The sequence below is a fragment of the Periophthalmus magnuspinnatus genome, chromosome 5 (genome assembly GCF_009829125.3).
Source record: "Periophthalmus magnuspinnatus isolate fPerMag1 chromosome 5, fPerMag1.2.pri, whole genome shotgun sequence".
In the NCBI taxonomy this organism is placed as follows: domain Eukaryota; kingdom Metazoa; phylum Chordata; class Actinopteri; order Gobiiformes; family Gobiidae; genus Periophthalmus; species Periophthalmus magnuspinnatus.
In genome coordinates, this window is record NC_047130.1 from 26,178,256 (window position 1) to 26,204,362 (window position 26,107).

The 26,107-nt window shown below is 40.9% G+C and overlaps 1 protein-coding gene across 2 annotated transcripts in view; it reads right to left on the reverse strand.

Annotated features, from left to right (window-relative positions):
• Positions 1-26,107, reverse strand: part of iqsec1b (IQ motif and Sec7 domain ArfGEF 1b) — an 85,289-nt gene that overhangs the window by 43,421 nt on the left and 15,761 nt on the right. For both annotated transcript variants that reach the window (XM_033966823.2, XM_055221596.1), the window contains exon 2: positions 18,079-18,135. In XM_033966823.2, coding sequence (XP_033822714.2) covers positions 18,079-18,135 — 57 coding nt within the window. The remainder of the gene's footprint in view (positions 1-18,078; positions 18,136-26,107) is intronic.

Consider the following 26,107-nt stretch of genomic DNA (forward strand, 5'->3'; position numbering starts at 1 on the left):
GCTGCTGGGCCAACATTTTCACAAACAATGCTGTAATTTAACTTCTACAAGAGTCATTTTCCTGAATCTAAACCTCTGTATCGCACTGAACAAACTGAATCTCCACCACGTGCCGCTTCATGCCGCCGCGGGGCTCATGGACAAACGCACAATAACCTGCAGCGTTGTCAGGGCCACAGCAAAACAATAGAGCCTCCCCTTAGATGACCTTTCGGCACATGCACAATTTATGTGGATATTCAACTCCTCTTAACACCATGACACACAGAGCAAAGAGAGCTGTCCATCACTCAGGAGTCAGCCATGTCTGCACCGCACGCACAATATTATACACAATATTACCTCACACACACATTATATAAGGGTGAGCTTTGGTTCAGATCACTGACAGTAATTCTGTATTGATTACACAAAATCACTAAACTTATGGCCCAACTGGATCCAACACAAAATGCACAAGATTTGGCAAATTAACCCTCTGATGCATGAATCATGAAAGCCTTGGTCAAGATTTTTTTCTGAAGTGTTTTTATTCTTCTCAGGACATGAAACAACACTGTGAACTGCCTGTAAAAATGAGTTAACTTGGTGAAATGTTTAGGCCTGAATAAGAAAACCAATCAGTGGAAATTTACTTGCAGTTACACCGACTGACCACTGAATTGACCTCAATGGAGTGTGGCAGCAGAGAGCACTCCAGAGGCTGATGTGCAGCTCCACCACACAAACCAGTGCATTAAAGAAGTTAAATTTAAAGTTATGTTTTAGTAACTGTCCACTGCAGTGACCGCTATGCACCAGAGGGTTATAACATCTTTTTTTTTACTTTTTTCACTGTCACAATTATGCAATGACAGTGATGGGAGCCAAGTGATTGTGTTCTCTTCTAATCTGAGCGTAGTTGTTGTAGTGTTGTTGTCACATTTTACACATGCATCTGCTCAATATACTACAAGTAAGAAAAACTTTGATGCAAAACGACAGGTGTGACGCCTGAGGAAAGAGCTTCACTTCAAACTCCACTGTTTTAGCCACAGTTTAATCATGTTACTTGATGAAATATAGATTGTAATTGCTGTGAATTCTCTGCTGTATTTAAAAATCTCACAATTAAGGGATACTTCGGGCAAAGAAATGTGGAAAATATTTGACTACACACTACCAAAAGCATGCAAAACGATGTATTTTGGGCAAACCACTGACGCACACATCCCAAAAAAGGACCATTATTTAATCAAGATACTATTGGCAGCATCAAAAAGAAGCCATTACACACAAATTGCATAAGGAAGACGCCCTTACGCTTGACAACTGGAAAGAAATTAGTGTTATGGAGAGACTTACACATATTCTAAGATTACAAAAAGAAAAATATGACAAACACTGGGAAAAATGTGAATTGTATTTAAATGACAGCTGTCCGATTGTTCATTGTTCTATTGTAATGTCTTTTGAAAACAATAAAATATAAAATCGTATTAGGTAAAGTAATGTGTGAGCGGAGAACACACATGGAAAGTGAAGTAGTCTGAGTGTAGCTCTGTGCACCTTACCTTTTATAGAAGCTACTCAGAGGCTGCAGACACAGGAACTGCCAGTAATCCAAACAAAACGCTTTCAACTTCAACATTTCGTCAGCCTATTTTAATCGGAGCATTTCGTAATCGCCCGCTTCCAAATTTTTAAGAATTTCAAACAAGAAGAACAAAGCAGATCCGTGTTGTCCCATTACAGAATGAGTGTGCACCGAGGCCCGCGTGAAGGGGGCGGGACCTACATCACTTTTCACTGGAAATCTTTGTCTTCTTGATAGAAAGGTCAAGCGGGTTTCTCCTTATTGGGACGACCTGACACACCCAAACCTCCTCGTGGTCCCTGTACTCCCTTTAGGCCGGTCAGTCAATAAAAGAGTCCAGTCTCAATCAGGAGAGAGCTACAGCTGCTCCCATTGTCTGCGCCCGCCACTGACAAGGTCTGAGCGTGCCGTGCCTCTCCGGGCCCACAAAGAGCACAAAGGCCTCCCCCCGCGGTTCCATCAATTAGGATTTATCGCAGAAAGCACGCGCCATCGACTGGGGAGGATCAACTCTCCTTTCCCTCTCATAATCATAAATAAATTAATGCACAGAGCCGTGGAGAGATTAAGACCCAAAAGAGCTCCACCCGTGCGCTAATTTAATGCATAAAGATGGAGAAAAATTAGCAAACGAAATGTTGAAATTTGTTTTTAAAGTTATTAAGGAAAGCAGTTCCAGATACTTGTTACATAGTCCTTAAACATTACTATTTAAAATCCGTGATATAACAGTTTTCAATGACGTCCTCCCTGCTTCCTCTTCATTTTTGCACGCCAAAGATGCAAATATAGTAAGAATTATAAACAATACTCTCAGTGCGAACAACAGCAACTCTTTCCAGATCAAGCTACAGAATAAACAGAATAAAAGGAGTGACAAAAAGATGCATCGACGGCTCATCTTCCAACGCAAAACCAAGTCCCTTCACATCTGCTAATCAGCCTCCACACATGGTCCACGCTGGGCCAGGTCCAACCTCATGGACCCCCACCAAGGCCGTGGCAACTCAAAACACTGAACCAGCGGATTTAAAGAGCCTGTGATGTTTGACTGATCCACACTGATTGGACAAAGAACAATACATGGAAAGCACAACCGACTTAAGTGTAGAAAATGACCCGCCAAATGAGGGAGTTAGCGTCTGCAAGTGTCGCATCTGCAAGAGAATCCACGTCTGTTTCACCTCCTCTGTTTACTCACCTCCATTAAAGGATTTCGTTTGGGTCACAAATCTGTATCTGCAGATTTAAATTATCTGTAAACAAGATATTTTAACTGCAAATAAATCTAAATGACTAGAAACGATAAAAATGCCTGGTTGCAAAATTTGGAAGGGTGCCAGGTCCCAAAGAACAAAGGAGAGCTAAACTGTGCCGTTTGTGCTCCAGAAAATGTTTCAATAACTTACTAAAGACGATAATATAATAATAAGAAGCGATATAAGAACAAAGGAGAGTTAAACTGAGCCATTTATGCACCAGAAAATGTTTCAATAACTTACTAAAGACAATAATATAATAATAAGAAGCGATATAAGAACAAAGGAGAGTTAAACTGAGCCATTTATGCACCAGAAAATGTTTCAATAACTCACTAAAGACAATAATATAATAATAAGAAGCGATATAAGAACAAAGGAGAGTTAAACTGAGCCATTTATGCACCAGAAAATGTTTCAATAACTTACTAAAGACAATAATATAAGGAGCAATATAAGTCCAGTGCTGCTTGTTATTTCAGAGGCTCTAATATTTTGGTAATGGTCATATAAAAAGTGCAAACCTTGGGCTAAAAGATTAAACAAGTCTAAGTATAGCCTAGGCTAAGTCTCACACACCTGCAGTTTGTCCTTCTCTGTTTTTTAGCAGATCACAGACATTTGTAAAGCCGTGCACTCTCCTGTTCATGAACCATAATCGAGTAACAGCTCTGCAGATCTGGATCTACACAGACAAACATGTGACAGATCTGCTTTGAAGTGAGAGGTTTGGAGTCATGTAAACAACGTGACAGTGAGGAGGTGCCGCGCAGCATCGGTGCCACTGAACATGTATACGACTATTATGCTGCTGGTGATGATCTACATGTGGCAGTTCATTTAAAAATAGATGTAGGGCCGATTTCCACTCACACACAATCTTCTCCGACAGATAGTAAAAACACAAAAGGTAAAACCAAACTAAAAGGCCAATTACGCGGGTGTTTCAGAGGTAAATGCTCCTTTAGCCGCCTGGAGCCTGATCTACATGTGCAGCCGTAAACTGAGGTCCATTTGTCTCGAGCAGAATGATAGGGCCCTTGGTTCCAGCTGAGCCCGGCTGTAACTCACACAATGTAATGGACTGTTGTGAACCCGACAGGATAACAGCTCCCTTTTACACAAAATAAAAACACTGCATCTAACTTTACTCAGGAGACGAGCGCATAGTAAAAAGCTGCTTATTTCCCAGGCTGGAGACAAGAACGTCAACGTCACATCATCAAATATGAAAAAAAACATCATTTCTGTATTTATATGGAAAAAAAACATAAAATAAACTGTATTGCTCGTTCAGTGTGAGACTCTGGACTGGTACAAGTAACATAAGCCTCATGTCCTCAGGCTGTGCACCACTGACCACGTTAAAAATATAAAATAAAGTCGAGTCAGATTGGATACAGCTGTGGAGTGTTCAAATCGAGCGTCCCACGACACAAACACACTTCGGTTTTACATAAAGGTGCTTATAGTTGCAGTGAAGGCGGCGGCGGCGGTGGCATAGGGATGAGGCTGTCATTTTGTGCTGAATCAGATCCCATTATCTTGTTTATTCTTGTGGAAATTGAAGTGTTTGCATGTGACCTACATTTCTCCTCTGTCTTATTTTGTGGAAAGTGAAGATATGAGAGGTTTTTGCATGTCTCCAGGCTCACAAACGTCTATGTGATTGAGTTTGAATGCGTTTGTTCAGAGGAGGGTGTTTCCAAGAGTTTCAGTTCAATTCAGGAATGTGTAGTCGTGAAAGTCTTTTTATAAGGCGGAAAAAAACATCATCATCCCAACAAACAACATCACATGACCTCACATGACCTCATCTATAGATATTTATAAGACACGTCCTCAGTACTGTCTGTACATGGACCACACTCACATTACTGCTGTTGCCCAAATCAGAAACAAAAACATTAAACTGAACATTTGAAGTTCTGAAAAGTTGACCAAAAAAAAAAACAACATAAAATATAGAGATACAGAGAATAGACTTTAAAGCAGCTCTGAACAAGTCTCTCCATGGACCAGCACCAAAGAACATGTCCCACATGAGGACTGAACCAGGACTGAACCAGGACTGAACCAGGACTGAACCAGGACTAAACCAAGACTGAACCAGGACTAAACCAGGACTGAACCAGGACTGAACCAGGACTAAACCAAGACTGAACCAGGACTGAACCAAGACTGAACAAGGACTAAACCAGGACTGAACCAGGACTAAACCAAGACTGAACCAGGACTGAACCAAGACTGAACCAGGACTGAACCAGGACTGAACCAAGACTGAACCAAGACTGAACCAGGACTGAACCAGGACTGAACCAGGATTAAAATGGGACTAAACCAGGCCTAAACCAGGATTAAAACGGGACTAAACCAGGACTAAACCAGGACTAAACCAGGGGAATCAGTTTCATTTTTGTGCAGTTTAAACCTGGAACATTCTTCCTGAAGATGTGACTCAGGCCTCGACTTTGACAATGTTTAAATCCAGGCTCCAAATGGTTGTTTATCTGTGCATGTGACTGAAAGGGTTTTATTCTGCACTTTTCTGTTTTATGATGATTATTTGTGATTATTTATTTGATTTGTGTGATTTTAATGTTTCTTATTCTGTAAAGCACTTTGAATGACTTTGTGTATGAATTTTGCTGTACACATAAAGTTGCTTTGCCTACAAAGATGAGCCACTCTTTTCCTCGTCAGGTCTTGCGCAGCATATTCCTGTATAGTCCTGACACTGACTTATATTAGACGTCGCAGCCCATTTTGTTCTGCCACTGGATAGATGTGAACACTATCTCTCAGGTTTCGACAGTGGTGATAAGCACTGCTCTTATCAGCTCACAGAGGCCCGGCTCAGCGGCCTAAAGCTGCCTGTATTGACTGTGCTGGGCAGTAAGTGTCCCTGTGAGCCTGCGCCCCCCGGGGACACAGCGCTGTAATTGCAGCCATTGTGACGGCCGTGCCCCCAGCTCGACTCTGAAAAGCAGGGATCAGAGGAGAGGAAGGAGACGCCGAGGCCTGTGTGAACACTTCTCACCCACACAGGAAGAGCACACGGCCCAACCTTAAAGACACGGGAGTATTCATTATTATGTTTTAGCTGTTAAAACGTGGCCACACTAACTGCCCAAAACAGGTCAAATCGGTCAAATATTCTTTAGATTTTCCCTTTGAAATAACACTTAAATATTAACCTCAGTTTTGATTTGGTTGTGACAAAACTCAATCACCAACCTGCAAATAAACTGTGGAAACATGGATTATAAACAACAGACAAACCTCCAGCTTGGCGATCCTGACCAGGCTCCGTTGTAGATCTAGAGGTGGGTCCCTGAGTGTTGTACTGCAGCAGCTCTCTGCTCCCTCTGGACGTCCCAGAGGAGCTGGTTTAAAGATCAAACGCAGAGACTGAACTTACATCACAAGGAATAACCTTAGAATTAATTAGCATTGGTTGTATGAAAAAGTGTGATATCCAGGCATAACAAATACAACCCTGTGGTCCCAAAGGTATCATAGCAAATCCTATATGTGTGCGCCCTCTAGTGGACGTGGGGCACCAAGACTGAGAAAGAAACATGTCATCAACCTTTATTATTAATATTAGATGAAAATTACTTGATTATCGCATGATTATTAGTAATTTATAGTAAAGTTACAGTTTTTGAAGCTGTGCAATACAACACAAAAAGAATAAATAATGTAGAATCGATCTCCCATTAAGAAAAAGTCAGGTGTGTGTACAAATATATATGCCATATGAAGGTAAACGGGGCCAACCTGCTCACGTCTGAACTAAAGCACTGCAGAGATACACACACGTACGCACACACACGAGGAGCTAAATGTCACTGCCACACACTGTTGAGCCACTCGTCTGCAGAATGCTTCAGAGGACGAGCTTCAACACTGCACTACCATTGTTACAGAAGAGAAAGTACACTGCATGTCAAGGGAGAAGCCTTTCACTGAACTGCTTTTACAGACTGTAAGCTAAACTTAGAAGAAGCAATTGCATAGAAAAGGTCAACAGATGCATACAAATGATTATGTCCTGTGGTTATTACTGTTGTCTTGGAAACAGGACAAGAAATTACTATTTTTTGTCAGTAAATCAGTACTCTCAGTGGTGGTTATGTGGGAAGGATAGAGGAGATTTCCAGGAAGAATTTTCACTTCAACATCATGTTTCCTACACGTTACACGGAAGAAAATGCGTCATGAGAGTAAATACACTGATAAAAAATACTATCAATACAAGCAGCTAAATAATCCCCAAGAATAACTTAAAATGTAAAGTAGTACTCTGGATGTTGGAGAAGGTCTATGTAGTACTCTGGATGTTGGAGGAGGTCCATGTAGTACTCTGGATGTTGGAGGAGATCCATGCAGTACTCTGGATGTTGGAGGAGGTCCATGCAGTACTCTGGATGTTGGAGGAGGTCCATGCAGTACTCTGGATGTTGGAGAAGGTCTATGTAGTACTCTGGATGTTGGTAGAGGTCCATGTAGTACTCTGGATGCAGTACACAGTCTGAAGAGTCCAGTACACAGTTGCTTAGCAGTGTTTTCAGCCTTTGTGTGTCGCTAAATGATTCAGATTTCTCTCAGCAGGATTTCCTTCAGTTTGTTTTTCTCCAATTTTCACAATTTTTCTAAATTCTGTAATTGTTTGACATTTTTATTTTTAAGCAATTGAAAATGAAAAGCAAGACAGGAAATATCTGCATCATCAAAACCAGGATTTACTGACTGTTTGAGTATATACAATCTACATTTACTAGAGTTCATTATGTACAGTACATACAGTACTGCTGGGTTTCAGATGAGTTTCAGTCGTATTTAAAACAGTCGGGGGAAGTTAAAATACTCTTAAAATGCAGTTTTGTGTTGTAATACAGTACGTTCTTGGGTAGGGCTGGGTATCATTAAGAAGTTGCCGATACGATACATACCTCGATACGATACGCATCTCGATACAGTGAAAAATAAAGGCTTTCGAGACAATGATCAGCCCAATTTTCACAAAAAATAAATATTAATTGCATTTATTTATTTATTTTATCTTCCATTTATTGAAGATGAATGAACAGAACAAAGTGCATTTTGTTCTGTGCATTTTACCAACGATAAAAACACATCAGACTGTTCCATGTGTCAGTTTTATTCATCCACAGTTTATACGAGCTCCACCTTTACATTTACACAGAGACATGTGCAGTTTAACGACGAAGGATCATAATGTATCGACTAAAACAAGTAAAAGACTTTGTTAAACCAAAGTTAATATGAAATAAACTGATTTTAATCATCAAACCTGTGAATCAAATGTCAAATGTTCTGCATAAATGAGCGTCTTTCCTCTAAACGAGCTGCACAAATGTAGCACCGTGACAGAATAATTTGTTAAAATACACAAAAAAATACTCTTGGCAATATATATCAATCTAAAATCATATCAGGCTGTGTTTTCTAACATGTGCATTGTGTCGCCATGGAAACATTCCACCAGAAACACCTGCAGATCATCGCCGTGGCAATGACTCGGTGACATCACAAAGACCTGTGATATGCCAGAGGAGAGGAGGCCTATAGGCGACACCAACCAACTACAGTCATTTCACTTTGAATCTCAGAGCGAGAGACATGTCGCGGTACAGCAGGAACCCAAACTATCCAAACATGAGGGCTACATCTCATACTCCACCAGCGAGGGGCGCCTTTCAACACCCGGAGGACAGCCCACTGGTGATGGACCTGAGACTCCAGCTTAAGGACGTCCAGAGAGCCTACCAAGAACAGCTCCACATCAACGCCAAACAAAAACACAGAGTGAGGGAGCTAGAGGCTGCTACTCAGGTTCCACGAGAAGTTCAACTCTCTGTAGAGGAGAACCCACTTGTGAAGGACCTGAGGCGACAGCTTCAAGGACAGAAATATGTCAACGAAAAACAGCAGACAAGGCTGAGAGAGCTGGAGGAGGAGGTCCAGGAGAAAAAGGCCCTTGTTGAAGAGCTTCAAAAACAGCTGAAAGAAGCTCAAGAGGAGAAGGAATCTATCATGGAGTTTGGGAAATTTCTCCTCAAACAGAAAGACGAGGAGAGAGAACAAATGATCGAGCAGGGCAGGCAGAGGGTGAACGACTATGTGCAGGGTCTCTACGAGGAGAACGACAATCTCAAGACGTTCTCCCATGAGCAGCAGACTCTTGCTCTGAGGTACCAAGCCCAGGTGGAGCAGCTGGAGGAACAGCTGGAGACACAGAAGGCGAACAGCCACGGCTACAGCGCTGACGTCTTTAAGGAGCTGGAGCGCACCCGCGAGACCGTCAGGAAACAGAAAGCCTCCGTGATTAAAATGTCTGAGAAACTAGAGCTATGTCAGGCAGAGAAAAGGGCTCTGGAGTCCACACTCCAAGACACCACTGAGGTAGCAGAGAGCAAGTACAAGCTTCTGATCAGCACCCGACAGGAGCTGCAGAGGGAACAGGAGGAGAAGCAGGCTCTGCAGAGGAGGATCACCGTCCTGGAGTCTGCTCTCACTGAGCAGAGGAGGACAGCTGAAGACGCCCTCAGCGCACAAGTCCTCTCCCTTGAATCGACCATCGCAGCAGAGAGGCAGACTGCTGAAGAGGCTCTGAACAAGCAGCTTCTCAGCCTGGAGTCTGCCCATGCAGCAGAGAGGAGGGCAGCTGAGGAGGCCTGGGACAAACGGGTCCTCTCCCTGGAGTCTGCCCTCACCGAGCAGAGGCAGAGAGCTGAAGACGCCCAGGACAAGGCACAAAAGCTGGAAGAGAGCCTCAACATCGAACAGAGCAAAGTCCAAACACTCCAAAAGGATTTGGACTCTCAGAAGTCGAGTTTTACAGCTGTGCTTGAAAAATGTCACGCCACCCACACGGCCCTGGTGGAGGAGATCTCACTCCACCAGAAGAACATCCAGGAGCTGAGCACGGCTTTGACCCACAGCGAGGAGGAGAGAACATCTGCCCTCCTCAGAAGTGACGAGCTGCAGACGTCCCTGAAGAAGTCAGAGGATCTGCTGCAGCAGAACAAGGCCATCGTGGAGGAGCTCCTTGCCGAGGTGGACAAAAAAAACAAGAAGAAGAAGAGGAGGTGGTTTATCTGGAGGCAGTAAACCACTCTCCAGCCTGAACCCAACCCCTTCTGAACCTCTGTCTGTATCTTCACTTGTTTCTGTCATAAGTCACAGGTCCTGCATTTTAAATAAACAAATAAAAATTTTAAATTCAAATGAGTCTAAATGTTTCTTTCTGTGTCCCAAACATTTCCTCCTTATGTCGGTCACATGTCAGTGGTGAAGAGGTGCTTCTCACAGTTTCATAGGTCGATCTGTAAAAATACACTTTGACACTGAAAATCTGAGCAGCTCAAATCTCAAACATCTATTATTTACATCATATCTTCAACAAATTTCTGACTAGTGCTGGGTATTTTTAAGAAGTTGCCAATACAAAACAAACCTCGACACAAAGGCCACGACACAGTGAAGTATGAGCCCCACATTTACATTTACACAGAGACATGTGCAGTTTAACGACTCTGAACAAGCAAAACATATCGACTAAAATGACTGTGACACTAAAAGTCTTTGTTAAACCAAAGTTAACATGAAATAAACCGATTTTAATCATCAAAACTGTGAATCAAATGTCAAAAGTTCTGCATAAATGAGCGTCTTTCTGCTAAAGAAGCCACACAAATGTAGCGCTGTGACAGGATAACTTGGTAAAATATACTAAAAAAAATACTCTTGGTGATATATAGAGCAGCCAAGATATTGATACTGTATCATTAAATGAAACTATATGATATATTGATATTTAAATATTTTTGCACATCCCTATTCTTGGGTCTAGTCACTAATAGAAATAATCAGGTTCAACATTTATGAATTTACCTTTTGGATGTTTCTTGATTTTACCATGAAATGTCCAAAAGGTAAAAGCACAAACGTTGAACCTGATCATTTCTTTTCGTGACCAGACCCGAGAACCCACTGTATTACAACAAAAATCTGGCCCTATCTGCATTAAAATGATTGGCCGATAGAACGCTGCCAGTAAAAGGACCTTGAGCACCCACTGAATCGTCCATGTTCCTCACAGCAGATATATACAGAGGCATTGAGAACGGCAGAGTGCTCCGACTGCATTAGCCCGCCTGTTAATGCAGATTTGTGGAGAATAAGACAGCTTTGATCAGGCAGTCGCTCTTGCTGCGTTGCCATGAAAGAGACTTTACAATGAGATCGATTCCGCACAATCAGCTGTGGCAGCCGTGCATGCAAAAGACCCGTTTATTTATAGCCACTGTACACCGGCTGACCGCACTTATATCAGCCTTCTCTTAATTAGCAGTTTTATGTGCCAGATGACGATTTCCACATGTAATTGCTAATGCGTACTGAATAATAACCCCACTGACCCCACTCTGACAAACTGTATGTTTCAGGAAAAATAAAAATAAATGTGCCTAATGTACTGTAAGCGTATTAGATAATAGCTGATGCACGGAAAAGTGAGCTCCATCAGACGGAGAGACACCTTCGTTCAACGCTTTGAGGCAGGTTGGGGCATAAATGATGATGTTGACAGGACTGATCAATTAGAAAATCTAATTAAAGCCTCTCTTGCCTGAATAAGCAAACATTAACACACAATAAATCAGCTACTGTACAGAAAGACCCTGTAGTTCATTCATTTATACAGTCATGTTTAGAGGGGGACGAGTCAGTGTAATCACTCATTTGTTCAGGAAAGGGCAGTCATCTGGACACGTTTCAACTCCAGAAGACATTTACAATCTGAAAATGGCCTGAGAAACTAGAAATTATACTTTATTTAGGTGAATAAGTTTTAATTTGGATTAGACTGACCCATATGGAGCTGGCATGTCAACAAAAGCAGGGTGTATCTTGCTCAGTGCAGCGTAAGTTCTAGTGTTTCAGGTTCAAAACGTCTGGATTCCTTATGACTAAATCTTTTATATGATTCACTTTTTTATTCATCTGTTTATGGAGAGACATGACACAGGTGTAGCACGACATCACTGCACACGGGCGGGACTAGCAAAGCCCCCGTGAGCTGGTCCCAGGTCCAGAAGGTTGCCACACCCCTTTGGAAAGTCGTAGTAGCAGTCCGCTTTGGATTTGTCAAGATCCCAGTCCGTCTGTGTGTTCTGTGCTGTCTTCTAACCTTCGTTCTGTGTTTGGAGCTGGGAGGAGACTCTGGCACCACCCACTACACACCTGCAGCCAATCAACAATCAAGAGTCCACCTCTGGAGCACAAAGGGACTGAGGATCCTACACACGCCGCCAGATCGTCAGTTTATCCTCCGTGTTACAGTTCTGCTTGGTTCAGCCTGTTTTTTGTGGTTATGGTCATAGTACTGAGTTGGTGTTTCTCGTTTTTTTGCCAGATCCTGTTTCTTGGACCCACCTTGCACCTCCGACCCAGCTTCCTATAACCGGTTTGAACATCTCAGCTTCCAACCTGGCTTCCTACGACCCGTTTGAACATCTCAGGCTCCAACCTCGCTTCCTACGACCAGTTTGAACATCTCAGCCTCCAACCTCGCTTTCTTCAATCAGGTTGAACACCTCAGCCTCCGACCAAGCTTCCTACGACCCGTTTGAACATCTCAGCCTCCAACCTCGCTTCCTACGACCGGTTTGAACATCTCAGCCTCCAACCTTGCTTCCTACGACCGCTTTGAACATCTCAGCCTCCAATCTCGCTTTCTTCAATCAGTTTGAACACCTCAGCCTCCGACCAAGCTTCCTACGACCGGTTTGAACACCTCAGCCTCCGACCCAGCTTCCTACGACCGGTTTGAACACCTTTACCTCCGACCAAGCTTCCTACAACCCGCTCCTCCAACCAGCATTCACATCCTCTTGTTTGTAATAAACTCTGTAAACCTTACTCCGAGTCTGTATCTTTGAACCCCCAGAGGTTACTATAGGGCTCCTTAAAAGGGCCAGTATGGATCGCTGTGTTATGCTGTGGAAACACTCAGGGGCTGCACCGTACCCCGCCCCCCGCACCGACCCTATGGAAAATGGAAACGAGGCTTTACAGATCCTCTGCTGACAACTGTCCCGAACTGACCCAGCGCGTAAACCAAAGAAAGCTCTTCAGCAGACGGTTTACCGAGGCTGTGACCGTCTCCGCTTGTACAAAACGCCCACCGCAAATACACCATGAAACTTTTAACACATTTCCTTCAATATTTTATCCTTCTAAAAGCCAAGCAGAGAGGATATGGGCTAAGATTGACTTTAGGGAGGCTGTGTATAACACGCTGAACATGCTGACGGAGAACTTTACTTTGGCCCAATCAATCAATCCGGAACAGTGTTGGTGCTAGAGCTGCTTTATTTGACAGAGCTGCCACAGAGGATGATATACGGCCCGGCATTAGCGCTCAGTAAATGTTCACACACACAGAGCAGAGAGAAAGCAGCAGACGTGTGTTAACCGGAGCCCCACTATTCACTCCGTAATTACCATCCATTTGCATCGGAGAGCACTGGAGAAGTAATTATGCTATCACTTTGTGTGCAAATGTGTAGTAGCTTTGGTACAGCGCAACATGGTTTGAACCTAAACATTTATGTGGTAACTGTAGGTCATTTCTTACAGTAATAAACGAGGGCTGCGTAAACAGAAAGCATGGACGAAGGGCGGAGGTCACAGCGCAAACACTACAGAGATTATTACGTAACATTTTTCCAGTCAAAGAGTCATTTCTATTAATATTGTGACGGATAAAGTTGTCACAATCTCGAAAATACGGATGGATTTTTGGTTTTGTGGGTTTTTCATGTTTTAAGTTTGCAGAGAATCACCCCAAAAATTAAGTAATCATTAAAATAAAACAGATAAAATTGCAGTAATAATAATAATAATTCTACAGTATCTTGTTATATCATTTGGTACAGGAATAACTACACCACCTAAATAGCAAAAGACGAAGTTTAAATCTGTCAGCTGGACAAAACGTTGTAGGAGTGAAGATGTTTCACTGCTCGTCCAAGTCGCTTCTTCAGTTCTGGTCAGATTACTGCTGGACACTGCCTTATATCTGTCTGAAGGAGGAGCTAACGACACTGAGACTGTAAACAGCTATTGTCTCCAGTTTCAGCCTTACACCACATAAAATAAAGTAAATGGATTAAGTAAATTAGACACGTGTGGTCTTGTAGTCAGCATGTTCTCCTTTTTCTGTGTGGATTTTCTAAAAAGTCCAGGTAAATCATTCAATCTAAAACATACATGATATAACAGATAGTCTCTTTATAATACTGCATTTTCCAGACTATAAGTGTCACTTTTTCCATAGTTTGTCCAGGGTGTGACTTATACTCAGATGTGACTTATATGTGAAATGATTCAAATCTATAATGTCACATGTTGGTTCTTGTCACAGTGACAGTCGTGCGAGGGGCTCTAGACTTGGACCAGTATCTACTCCTCCTGAACCCCTCAACATTTAAAATATCAACATTACACTCATTTAAAAGACAAAGACAAACACTGAACGCTTCATCTTCCTCTGGAGTTGGTGGATTTGTTCAGAAGCGACACCGAGGATGAAGAATTCAGCGGATTTATTGATTTGGAGTGAGATCCAGAGTAAACTTGTTATTTTTCTGCTTTATTTATCTGATTAACTGTTAATATCTTACGTTAACAAACCAGACACGTGTTCAGTTCTGTCTGTGCTTCATGGAGCTGAATAAATATAAATGTGTTATGTTAGTGTGATGTACTGATATTCAGCCTGTTCTTTATTTTATTGTCATTATTATAATTTGCCTTTAAAGATAAAATGTCTGTTCTTGGTCTTGGATTTTGTCAAATAAATTTCCCCCAATAATGCGACCTATAGTCCAGTGCGACTTATACATGTTTTTTTCTTCATTATTATGAGTTTTAGTCCAGAAAATACGGTTCTCTTGACCATATTCCAGCGACACTGAAGAATGGCTCAATACGTAGCACTACGCAGCATCCACATACATGTTTTCATCTGCACATGCCTCACACATAACTGGTTAAATTCGCAGACAGAGAATGATGCATTAGTGTTCTTCGGATAAGAATTCTGCTTACCACATGAATTTGAATGGACCTTGAACCCAGACTAGACGCAGAATGTGGCTCAAACCCCATCTCTCTTCAGGATGTGGCCTCGCTCGAAAGCAGTTTGGATGTGATAATGCGGTTACACGAGGAGGTTTTCTGCAGGCCAGCTTGGACTACAACAGATGGAGGGCTTTTCTTATGCGCTACATGTCTAGTCAAGCAGAATATATGGCTTTTCAGTGACCCTGGAATGTGCAATGAAATCGAATCTAATGAACTTCCTTCCAAGAGAGATGTAGTTCCACGGGATGTCTCGTGGTCAAGGAGGAAAAAACTGTACCGATGTGCGGAGTATCTTTTTACCATATGGAATAGAAACCAAGGGAAGGTATTTACGCTCTTGATCACAACACATAACTTTCCGATTTTAGGTGCGTCGGAACGAGATAAAGAACATTTGTGGGGGAGAAAAACAAGGCTCAGTGTCTACTTAAATATTTTATCAATTTCGTTTCTATGAATTGTGTTTATTTGGCATCTGATTTCACTTCCTACGTTTTATCGCAGCTTTGAGACAACACAACGTAACGACAGATAAACGGCTTTCACCTTCAACTAAACACGCTGCAAACATTAACAGACTTTTATCTTTTGTTTGTAGATTTTAAGCTGTCACTTGAAACTGCTGCATTAATAGTTCGAGCTGTACATGAATGATAACGCTGAGCAGCAGATAATTTGACTTGTCAGCAGCACGTACCATGAATAAACCTGCGTGAAGCCTCATCGTTTATTCCTGGGTGTTGTAACTGTTATTTCTTCAGTAAATGTTTTGGTTTCCTCATGCATATTAATCCCTATCATAAATTTTCGCGTAGCCAGTCAAGCTCTAGTCATAAATCCATCGAGTCGGCTGGAGTCGAGCTCTCCGGACTTGTAAGACAGATGCTTATTCAATAAATCGTACCAAAGAGAAGCTTGATCCTCTTTTTATGGCGTAATTACATTTTCAATAATCTATTTAGTGATGCGTGTGTGTGTGAGACGACCGTGGAAATCGTAAGAGAAGACTCCAAATTGGCCAGAAATCTGAGGTTAAACAGGCTGAAGGAGGCGGCTAAAAAAGACGCTGATTATTAACAGAAGCAGCGAGCGAGACTTCCCTCTTTACACCCTTTTCTATAAATAGTCTGTGACATCACCAGCGCTATGCAAATACCCTCCACCTTTTCCACTTGTGTTGAAGAGGCAAAAAAGAAAATCCAGGTGAAGTCTTCTTTCAGCTGACGGAAGCATAGTATTTGTGATGTTCTGGGCCACAGAGAACGGCTTCAACAAAACTCACCGCACCATTTCTATCTATTCTAATATTTGATAAAAGCAGAGGACACGTGCATTATTGCTCAGCAGAGTGATAAATTGCCTTTCTGTCACAATACAGTAAACACAAAAGGTGCAAAATCACAATAGTCCTGATGTTTTTGTATGTTTATATGTATGTGCTTATGAATAAACATCCATGCTTTTGTTATGAGGCTTATGTGTAACTGTCAGTCTGCTAGAACGTAAATTTGGACAAAGGTTTTCCTTGTAAAGATGCTCCGTGTGTGATTTAAGACGACAGACCTATGTTTTGCACACAACTACTTCAGAACTACACACTTTTCATGATCATTCTTGGACTTTGGATGCCACAAGAAACACTTTGTGCAGGTACTTTTGCTGTTTTTTTATTAAAATTGAAAGCATTACTTTTGTTTTTTTCAGTTTATGTGTGTTGAACATTGAGGTAAACTTGTTTCTCAGTAAGAATGTGACACGTACTTATTTTAAGATGTCTAAACTGGAACCCGCTACTTCAGTTACACGACACAGCTCTTCATCTTCAGGTTGTCGAGACGCCTTGTAATACATCTTTTCAGTGACTGCAGCACCTTTTAGTGACATATTCTACCTTCCTGTAAACTTTAAAAACAGCTGAGTTAAGTCCTTATACACTGCCTGGACAAAAAAAAAAGTCGCCACCAAAGAAAGAAGGTCACAAACTCTAATATTTGGCCTTTGGCTTTTGTGGCATGTTTCGATTTCGCTTCTGCAACGTCCCAAGATTTATTTCCATCCAGTGTTGCATTAATTTTTCACCTGTTGCATTGATGTTGGTCGAGTCTGACGCTGCACAAAGCTTCTCCAGCACATCCCAAAGATTTTTCGGGCTAGAAGTTCTGGAAAAACTCCCTTGAAATGTAACTTCTTTCATCTGATCAGATAAACTTCTTTCCGCTCTCTGCCTGGTCTGCAATCTCTTCCCTCACAATTACAAAAATGTACAGCTAAAATGTAAATACAGGTGTGGTAGAAATTGCAAGAAGTCATAAAAAAACTCAAATACTACTAGTCAAACCCTTTAGTCTCACAGGAGGTTACAGGTAACTTAGTTTTCCATTTACATGTCTGCTGTTTTATTTCACATGTCACCTGCACTCAGATGCAAATGTAAAGGTGTAAAGGTGTTACTTCTCTGAGCTAAGAGGTCCAAATGTCCAGCCAGACTGACCTAAATGCAAACTGTACTTGGGGAAGGGCTTGGACCTCAGACAGTATTTAAGTGCGTTTATCCCATCGCTCTGGGCCCAATGCAGCAGAAACTCTGTGTGTCAGGAGTGGGACCATTTATTTACCTTTGCAAACGTTATAAACCAACACTGACAGTCTTCTTGTATGTATTCTTCCCATGACTATGACAACTACATGATATAATGATCATTAATCCATGGCAATATGAAAAAAAACATGCATAAAATTGCATGAACATATCAAAGTATCACTCAAACAACTATTCAATATTTAGGGAGAGGAAAATTGGTTTCATGGTTCAGCAAAACATCCACCACAATATTAATCAAACCTTCTTAGGTCAGTATATTTCACATTAAGTAGCTTCTGTGAGCGCAGTGCTACGGGGACGAGATGAAAAGGATGCAGAAGTGGCCAAAATTCAACGCATCTTCACAATAAACGGACACAAAGTTTGGGTTTACGTCAGCTCAAAATGTTCAACCACAACAGCATAATTGTCTTTTTTTTCTATCAAATTCTTTCAGATCAAACATAAATAAAAGTACTTACAAATGCAGATGCTGTTGTGTCATGGCTGGTCCTGTTCCGAGAAACTCTGCGTCAGGTCTGAAAGGAGAACAAGAAGATGGTCAGGATGGAGAGGAAACAAGTTAATCCATCAGTTGTAATCGATTATTGAGATGATTGTTGCATCACGAGCATAAACGTGCAAACTGAATCACTTCCTGCACAGTACATGATGTAACCAGGGCCACAGATCGTATTAAAACAGCCACAAAACACTTGGTTAACCACTTTTAACCTATAAATGTGTGATTTATTTGCATTAAAATGAACAATAGCGTGTCTCATGTGTGCTCCTGGTGCTTAAACACAGAGTCTACTTGAGGATTTCTTCATTTACGGCGGCAAATATGTCTGAAAATATAAACTTTTATTTTAAAGTATGGGAAAATACATCTACTCACTTTCTCCAAATCATGAAAAATAAAAGTTACACAATTATTCATTTATACCGTGCCTGAATAAAACATCTTACATAAAAATAATTTAATTCAATTGCAGAAAAAAAACAAGAATACACAAATAAAATAATTCCGAGTATGTTCCACTGACGTAACACAGGATGGTGCAAAGATCTCACACTCTTTTGCTCCTCTTTGCCCTTTTTCTTTAGATTTGAAGACGTCAGGTGGTCGATAAGAGCGAGACAGTTTAGTGACACATTCTGCAACTGTACGCCGTCGGACCGTGTCTGCACTAATCAGAGACGTCCAGCTGTGTCCAGTCATGTGTTTGGGCCTCACTCTGCAGATCCATGTTCTCTCTGTGTGTCCAGTGTTTATCGTGACGGTCAGTGTGTTACTGGCACTAGAGTCGTGTAACTTAAGACTTTAGAAAATGTAAAACAAAGTAAAATAAACTGTCAGAATAAGTGTGTATCCATGGGTTTGAAAATGATGAAAAACGATATCAATTTTTTTACCAAAACATAGAACAACATATTTTGGGGCTAAATACTTATCGTTGGGACTTTTTCTTTGCAAAAATATGAAGATTTTTTGCTATTTTAGCTGTAATACGATAAGATTTGTGCTGTGGAGCGTTGAATAAGTCTCTTTAATGATTAACTATTAGTTCATTCTGCTGTTTATCTGTTGTAGCTCATGTCTTTTAACGAAACAGTTTATTTCAAAAGGCTTTTCTGGGATTATACTGCTTTATTTTAATGTTAATCAGTGTCGTTAAGTAGTTTTAATGTCATTATTTATCGCAATATTTCTCTGTAGCGATATATCATGGTTCAAAAATGTGTTATCGTGACAGGTTTAGCCACAGCGAGGAACAATTTAAGACAAAATATTATAATTTTTGAATGAGAAAAGCCCTCAAAATGTGGCATATAACAGGACAACCAAGAGGTAAATTTGTGAGATGCATAATGTCAGGAGTTATTTCTAGTTATATTTATTTATTTCATTTGGATAGAAACAGGTAGCAGCTTAAACAGGTCTTTATTTGTTAAACAGCAATAGGCAAAATTTTCTGAACGACAGCAGATGCCCCTCCTCTTTTCCTCCAGTGAGAAATCTTTTTTTTTTTTTGATAATTCAGAGCATGTAAACTGCACTGGATCCTGCTTTTGTCTGAACACTGTACAGAAAGGCCTGTGCCGCAGAGACATGACAGGAGCAAGGCGGACGGACTCGCGCTTTGACACCATCTATCGCGCAGACCTTTGCAGCGGTTGTCATGACGATGGGTGCGAGCAGAGATGGTCTTGTTTTTCGCAGCTCCAGAGTCTTACAATAGACGCCACGGAGTCAGGTGCATGAGGATCCTCTAGAGCCTCTGCTCCAGGGAGACTTTAGGGGCACGTTCACACTCATGATGTCATCGATCTGGTTTGTGATCACGTTTAAGTTCAAACAAAACTGAGCTGACGGAGGGCGCAGTACCACCACTCGCCACAAGAGGAGAGCGCGTCCAACAGGAGCAGTGCGTCAGCCTCATACAGAGAAACGAGAAACTTTTATCATCATTTTATGTCATTTGATTGAAAAGAAGGACACTGGAAATCGCTTCAAAGTGGCAATGTAATAAGTTTGATATGTTTAGCATGTGTAAATGTATTTTTCTCAACTGTCCGCTGCGGTGTCCAATTTCCCTGACACGCTCTTCTTAGGTTTGCACCATTTGTGTTTTTTTTGCTTTTCCCCTGTACAATTCAATTCAGTTTTGTTTTTGTAAAGCAGTCGTCTCTCAGGGCTGAACGTGAGAATTGATTTAACCAACAGAAAGTTAGAGAATCACCAGTGAAACAGTGAGTCTTTAGTTTGGTCTTTGCTCGGTGCTCTCTGTAAGAGCTGTAGGGCTGGAACTGCACTGAGACCTGTGATTTCAAATGAACCAGATGTTGCACTTGTTGGTTTGAGGGTTCACATCTCCACAAAGTTTAAGCGTTATGAAGTCTAGTAACATCATGCTTCTGCAGTCACCTCAAAGATCAGTGTTGCCTTTATCAGTGTTACACCCGGTAAACGTATTGAAGGTCTGATGCAAAGAACAGGCAATGAACCAGCTACCACCAGCCACATTTGTGCAGTACGATACATTCTAAACTATATCCACGTTATGGTGCTGAGTCCCATCTCCAAAACATTATGGCAGTTGCTCAAATCAACCACGTATGTGCACAGCTGTGTCCCAAACGTTTGGAGTTCCTCTGCACAAACATCATTGTGGCACAGTCGGGTCTGGAGTCACTCTGACCACAGTCTGTCGGACAGATTTACTCACTGCTCTAATCTCTGGGCAAAATGAGTCTAATGGACCATTATGTCGCCCATTTAAAACCACAGCAGCCTGCTGAAATATGCTGGGAGGCCAAACTGGTTAAGACCTTGAAGAAAAGAAGCACAAGTTATGTTTGTTTTTGCAGAACAATCAAGTAACACGACTGACAATAATAAAATCAAATCAAATAGAATAACTGATAAATGTCGACAGGGAACTTTGCATTTACTCTGCAATATCCCTGCGACATTGTACTTCACACTCTGGCCTCACAACAAAGACCTTTGCATGTAAAGTTTGCATTCATCCATTTTACTCCATATATAATAATGGATAATACAGCACTGGGCCCATATTTAGGGCGACCTCTGCTCCTGAGAGGTGTGGCACTGAAACCTAGGTCAAACCATTGTTCGCAAAATATGTTATTTGAACTGGTATTAACTGGTATTTCTATTAAAACTGAGTTTTCTAAAACACATATGCGCTCAGTGCTTAATGAACAAACTCAAACGAGGTTAAGCGCTTCCTTATGTGTGTGAAAATTCAAGGGCTCATAACAGAGTGACGGAGAAGGAGCTGTGAGGAGCAATCCAATCAACACGGAGGAAACAGCACAGAGGCACATGGGACCAGAGCTATTTGAACAATTGTACATGTGCTAATCACTTGTAGCAGCAGAGTGACTGCTTTTGTGTCTGTGTGAATGGCTGATGATTAGCTCCTCCCTTTGAATAGCTTCTTTTACAGTTATTAGGGCTGTGTGTGCAATAAGACTTCCTACATTTTAGTACATCAAACTTTATTTCTATGGCCATAAAAACAATATTAATAGTGGAATAGTTTCCAGATGGACCCTCATTAAGTTTTAGGAGTTGGCGACTGTATATTAGTTTTATGTGCGTCAATATTCAGTTACAACTCAGTAATCACTCAGTATAAAACAGTATAAAAGTTACACGCCGCAATTCAAAAACATGATTCTGCTGATATTATTTTCCATGCATGTTATCAGATACAAAAATCATATTAATTTTCCATTTGGCCATATTCGTTTTCCTTAACAAACATGTCTGTATATTTTATTCATATAAACAACTGCCAAAAATAACACACTGATATAATATAACCTCAAAAGTCTGATCTACCATATCATAATGAACAGGCTTCAGAAGTCCCTCAAATGAAAGCATCCGTCTCTGTGCAGTGCAATCACATCAGATCATGTTCCATTAATCCCAGTGACATCTCATTCACGGCTGTAATGAACACGTCTGTCCAAGGAGAAGTGCCTGATTAATTTTACCTACTCGACTCTTCATCGTGTGAGGTTTTATACAGTGGTCACAACTGTATTAAGCACAGTGTCATCCAGAGATTGTGACGTTTGTATGACACAGAATATGTTCAACCACATATTTTCAATAACTCACAGTGGAACAGAGTGTGGACACGTGGTTCTTCTGAGGACAACTTAGACCAACTCTGCTCTGAGCTGTGGAGAGCTTCAGTCCGGTGGAATCGCTCACAATGTGGCTCCATAAAACGTTTTTGTCCAAAGCCTTAACCACGGAGAAACCACTGTCCTGATCTGTGTCTGCTCCACTGAAATACACCGTCCTGAACTTCACAATATGTTATCTTCTACTCTCCTACTGCCAATACACACCCAAACACCACACAAAGGTTACAATTTCAGATTATAAGAAGATTCATTTGACTTTCTTTTCTTCTGTGCAGCAGTTTTAAAGGTTTCCATGTTTTATTGTATAACCTTTGCCGATTTTCACTACATATTACAAAAGACATGCTTAATATATTTCCCCCTGTTCTACTTAACTTGAGTTTAATGTCTTCCTGAAAGCACTGACACTCATTTTTCCAGCCCTGTCACTCGTCCGTCTCTAACTGTGCGTAGCCAGGGCTGTTCCACACTCAATGAACGTCACGTCACAGCCAGACAACACTGTAATGATGATTAAAATCACACTAATCGAAAAGCAAATGGCTGCCATTTATGTTTGCAGTTAATTATCTCTCGTTTCACCACGTCCAAAGCGCGACTGAAAGAGCAGAGCAATAACCTGGCTCTGGCATAAAGGATGTGTCTCCGCAGGGGCGACAGAACAGTTCCTCTGATTCTCACAGCGGGAGTCCACAATGATACTGGTCATGTGACGGCAGCAGCAGCATCTCCGCTCGCTCACTCGCCGCAGCCGCTTTACAAAATAAGGCTATAGCTGCTTCTTTAACACGTCTAAAATAATAAACTTAATGCGTCTCTACATGTTTAAACTACCAGCCGCCTCCTTAAACACCCCAGCTTTTAGATTTTTTGCAGCGTTGCACAGTTTTAGAACATCCCGCGCGCTCGTCTCAAAATAATACATCACTTTTTGTTCCGTGTTTGCAAACAAGAAAATGCTTTTTAATTAGACGCGAGCAGTTTGTCACAAAGTGCTGTTTTTACAATACAACAAAATGAACTCTCTTGCAGTAAAGTCGGCGCGGGGTACGCTGAGTTTGGAGACAGTCGCATCCATCTGCACATTGTGAGGTATAAATGTGTGCAGAGAAGATGAGTAATGGGAGAACGATGCTTCAATTCACATCAGTGTCCCACAGTTTTAAGAGACTGACCACTCTCAACCGCTCTGATAATGTTAGCGCTGAGTTTCCCAGGCCTTCGTGTTTGAATTTACCCTGAAACAGATCCATTAGGGCCGCCGCAGAAACAGGCCAAATGTTTGCGGTCATGTTTGTGGAGATCAGTCAACAGATTATAAAGGCTTCAAATTGAATCACTATAGAACAATTCCCAAGGTCAACACCAAGAACAACTTTGTCTTGAGAGAACATAATCCAGTTTGGCCTCGTCCTGCCCTGTGGCTGCTTCAAATCGGAGCAGAAATGTATTACAGTGAAAGGCTTCGGACAGGGCCACATAAAGCATAAATATAATACAGCAGATATGTTAGATTTTTCAGTTTAATCTATATAAAGAATCGTGACCGTCTCCTGATGTTAGATGTAAATGTAGTGCTGCGATAAGAAAAGATCGGAGACTAATTACTCGCTGTTTTGGTGCCTGAGGTGCAGCAGGTACGTGGAGCGTTAATGAAACACCGTCGTATTCGGTGGTTAACCACAAACGTAGCCTGACGAGATGTTCAGCTACCATGTCTAATATTGTTTTGGGTTGGGGTTTTTTTACATTATTTGGCCGACCTACTACACTCCACGGAGTCTTACTGTCAGAGAAAACCGCAAATTAATTGTCAGATCAGACCGGAGTGGATCAGCTTCACACTCTGCATATTCATAATGCATAAAACATATTTCATAATGAGGATAGTAGAGAGAGACGAGGAAACGTGAGGATGTCTCCACATGGGATGAGTCTTTACACAAACAAAAAGAGGTCACGCTCAAGCATGTCAACATCAAAACGACTTATCTGAAAGTGGGCTAATGAAAGCACTAGATTCTCAGAAATGCTTCCTCCGCTGTTCATTCCTCTCTCCATTTTTAGCCTTTGACTAATTTATTGCTCATTACGGTTAAAACAGATGTATGCATTACCAAAAGAAACAACCCGGTGCACTGTTCAAGATCTTTAAAGTATTCTCCAAACTTCTAAAAGAGCTCTCTTCAGACGCGAACTCAAAGTAATCAAGCATCTTAAAACTGGCATAATCAGGAAAAACTTTAATAACTCCTCTTATAAAAATAGAGTCTGTTAGATCACTTAACACCGCGATGGGTTTCAAGTGAAGTCCCGATGAGAGCTGTTTGACTTTGTAATAAATACTTATCATAAAACTTTACACTTTATATATGTTTTTATTGCACTTCACTGTCAGCGGTTGAATAAAGTGTGAGAAAAGAGTCCCAGGTTTCACGTCTGACGCTAAACATTAATAAAACAGTCGTGTATTTTACTAAAACTAACAGAATTAAACGTATGCCCAGCGTCCTTGTTAACGCAGCAAAAATAAATATTGTAATAACAGAGACAAAGTAACTAGATGTTCATTTGGACCAGACTTTATCGTTCAAAAAAAGCAGATTAAAAAAAAGTACAAAACTTATCTTCCCTAAGACGATGAGGAACAGCCTGACAGTAGAGGGCGCTGTCACATATTTCAAAACTCATCTGGAATCCATCTACGATCAGGCAGTAAAGACGCTCGATAAAAAACCCTGAGTAAATATAAAATGTTCAGTTATGACAGTTTAATTTTGTGTCAAATCTAAGACATTTATTCAGAATTCTTAATAATGCAGCTCCACCTACGTTGAAAAAAATGTGTTAAACTTTCTTCGAACAAACTACCGTAGTACCAAACGGATCCTTGGCCTTTGAAATGAAAAAGCGACTGAGCAAATCGTCAGGGAATCAGCTCCAGACTCTGAAACTGTCTGTACATCTGAATAATTTTAGTAGAAATCCGAAAAAGACAAATAATCAAATGTGTTTCACTGCAAAAACCTGCACATAATGATTTTTTAAACTGGTTTGGACTGAAGGAAAAACACTGTACTGGATGTGGGGATATTTATTGAATTTTATTGTATTTTTCTGCTAATGTCAATGATGAAATGTTTGTCTTATAATTAATCGTATTGAAATGTGTGTTTTAATGTGAGTTCACTGCACATGGACAGCAGCAGCAGCGAAATCTGCTACAACTCATCTTTTATTTTGCAAGATTCATGAATTTGTGCCTGGTCCCTGAAAAATAAAGACTAAAGAAAGAAACGTCTAGAATTTGTGTTATTTTACAGAACTCAACTGTATATGAATAAAAACAAGTCAAGGTAATTCAGAGTTTAAATATCATCACATCAGGAGGCAGAAGTGTTTGCTGCTGCCATAAGGAAAACAAACATAGATCCTATAATTAAACTACAGAAAAGGGCAATAACAATAATTAATAAAGCAGGGTTCTGTGATCTGACTGATGAACTATTTATAAACTCGAATATATTAAACTTTACAGACATAGTTAAGTTAAACAGTTTGACAATTCTGTTTTGTGAATGAGAATATTCCATCAGTCCTTCTTTAAATTAAGAAATAGTTGCTATAACTTAAGAGGTTTACTTCAGTTTGAATCTAGTAAAATAAAAACTAATGTGACAAAGACGTGTCTGTTTGAGGAATAAGACTCTGGAATGATCAATGATGAATTACAGTTAATTAAACTGTGTCTAAATTTAAAAAAACATTTAAAACATGAGTAAATTCGTACATTTACACTGCTGCAGGTTTATACGA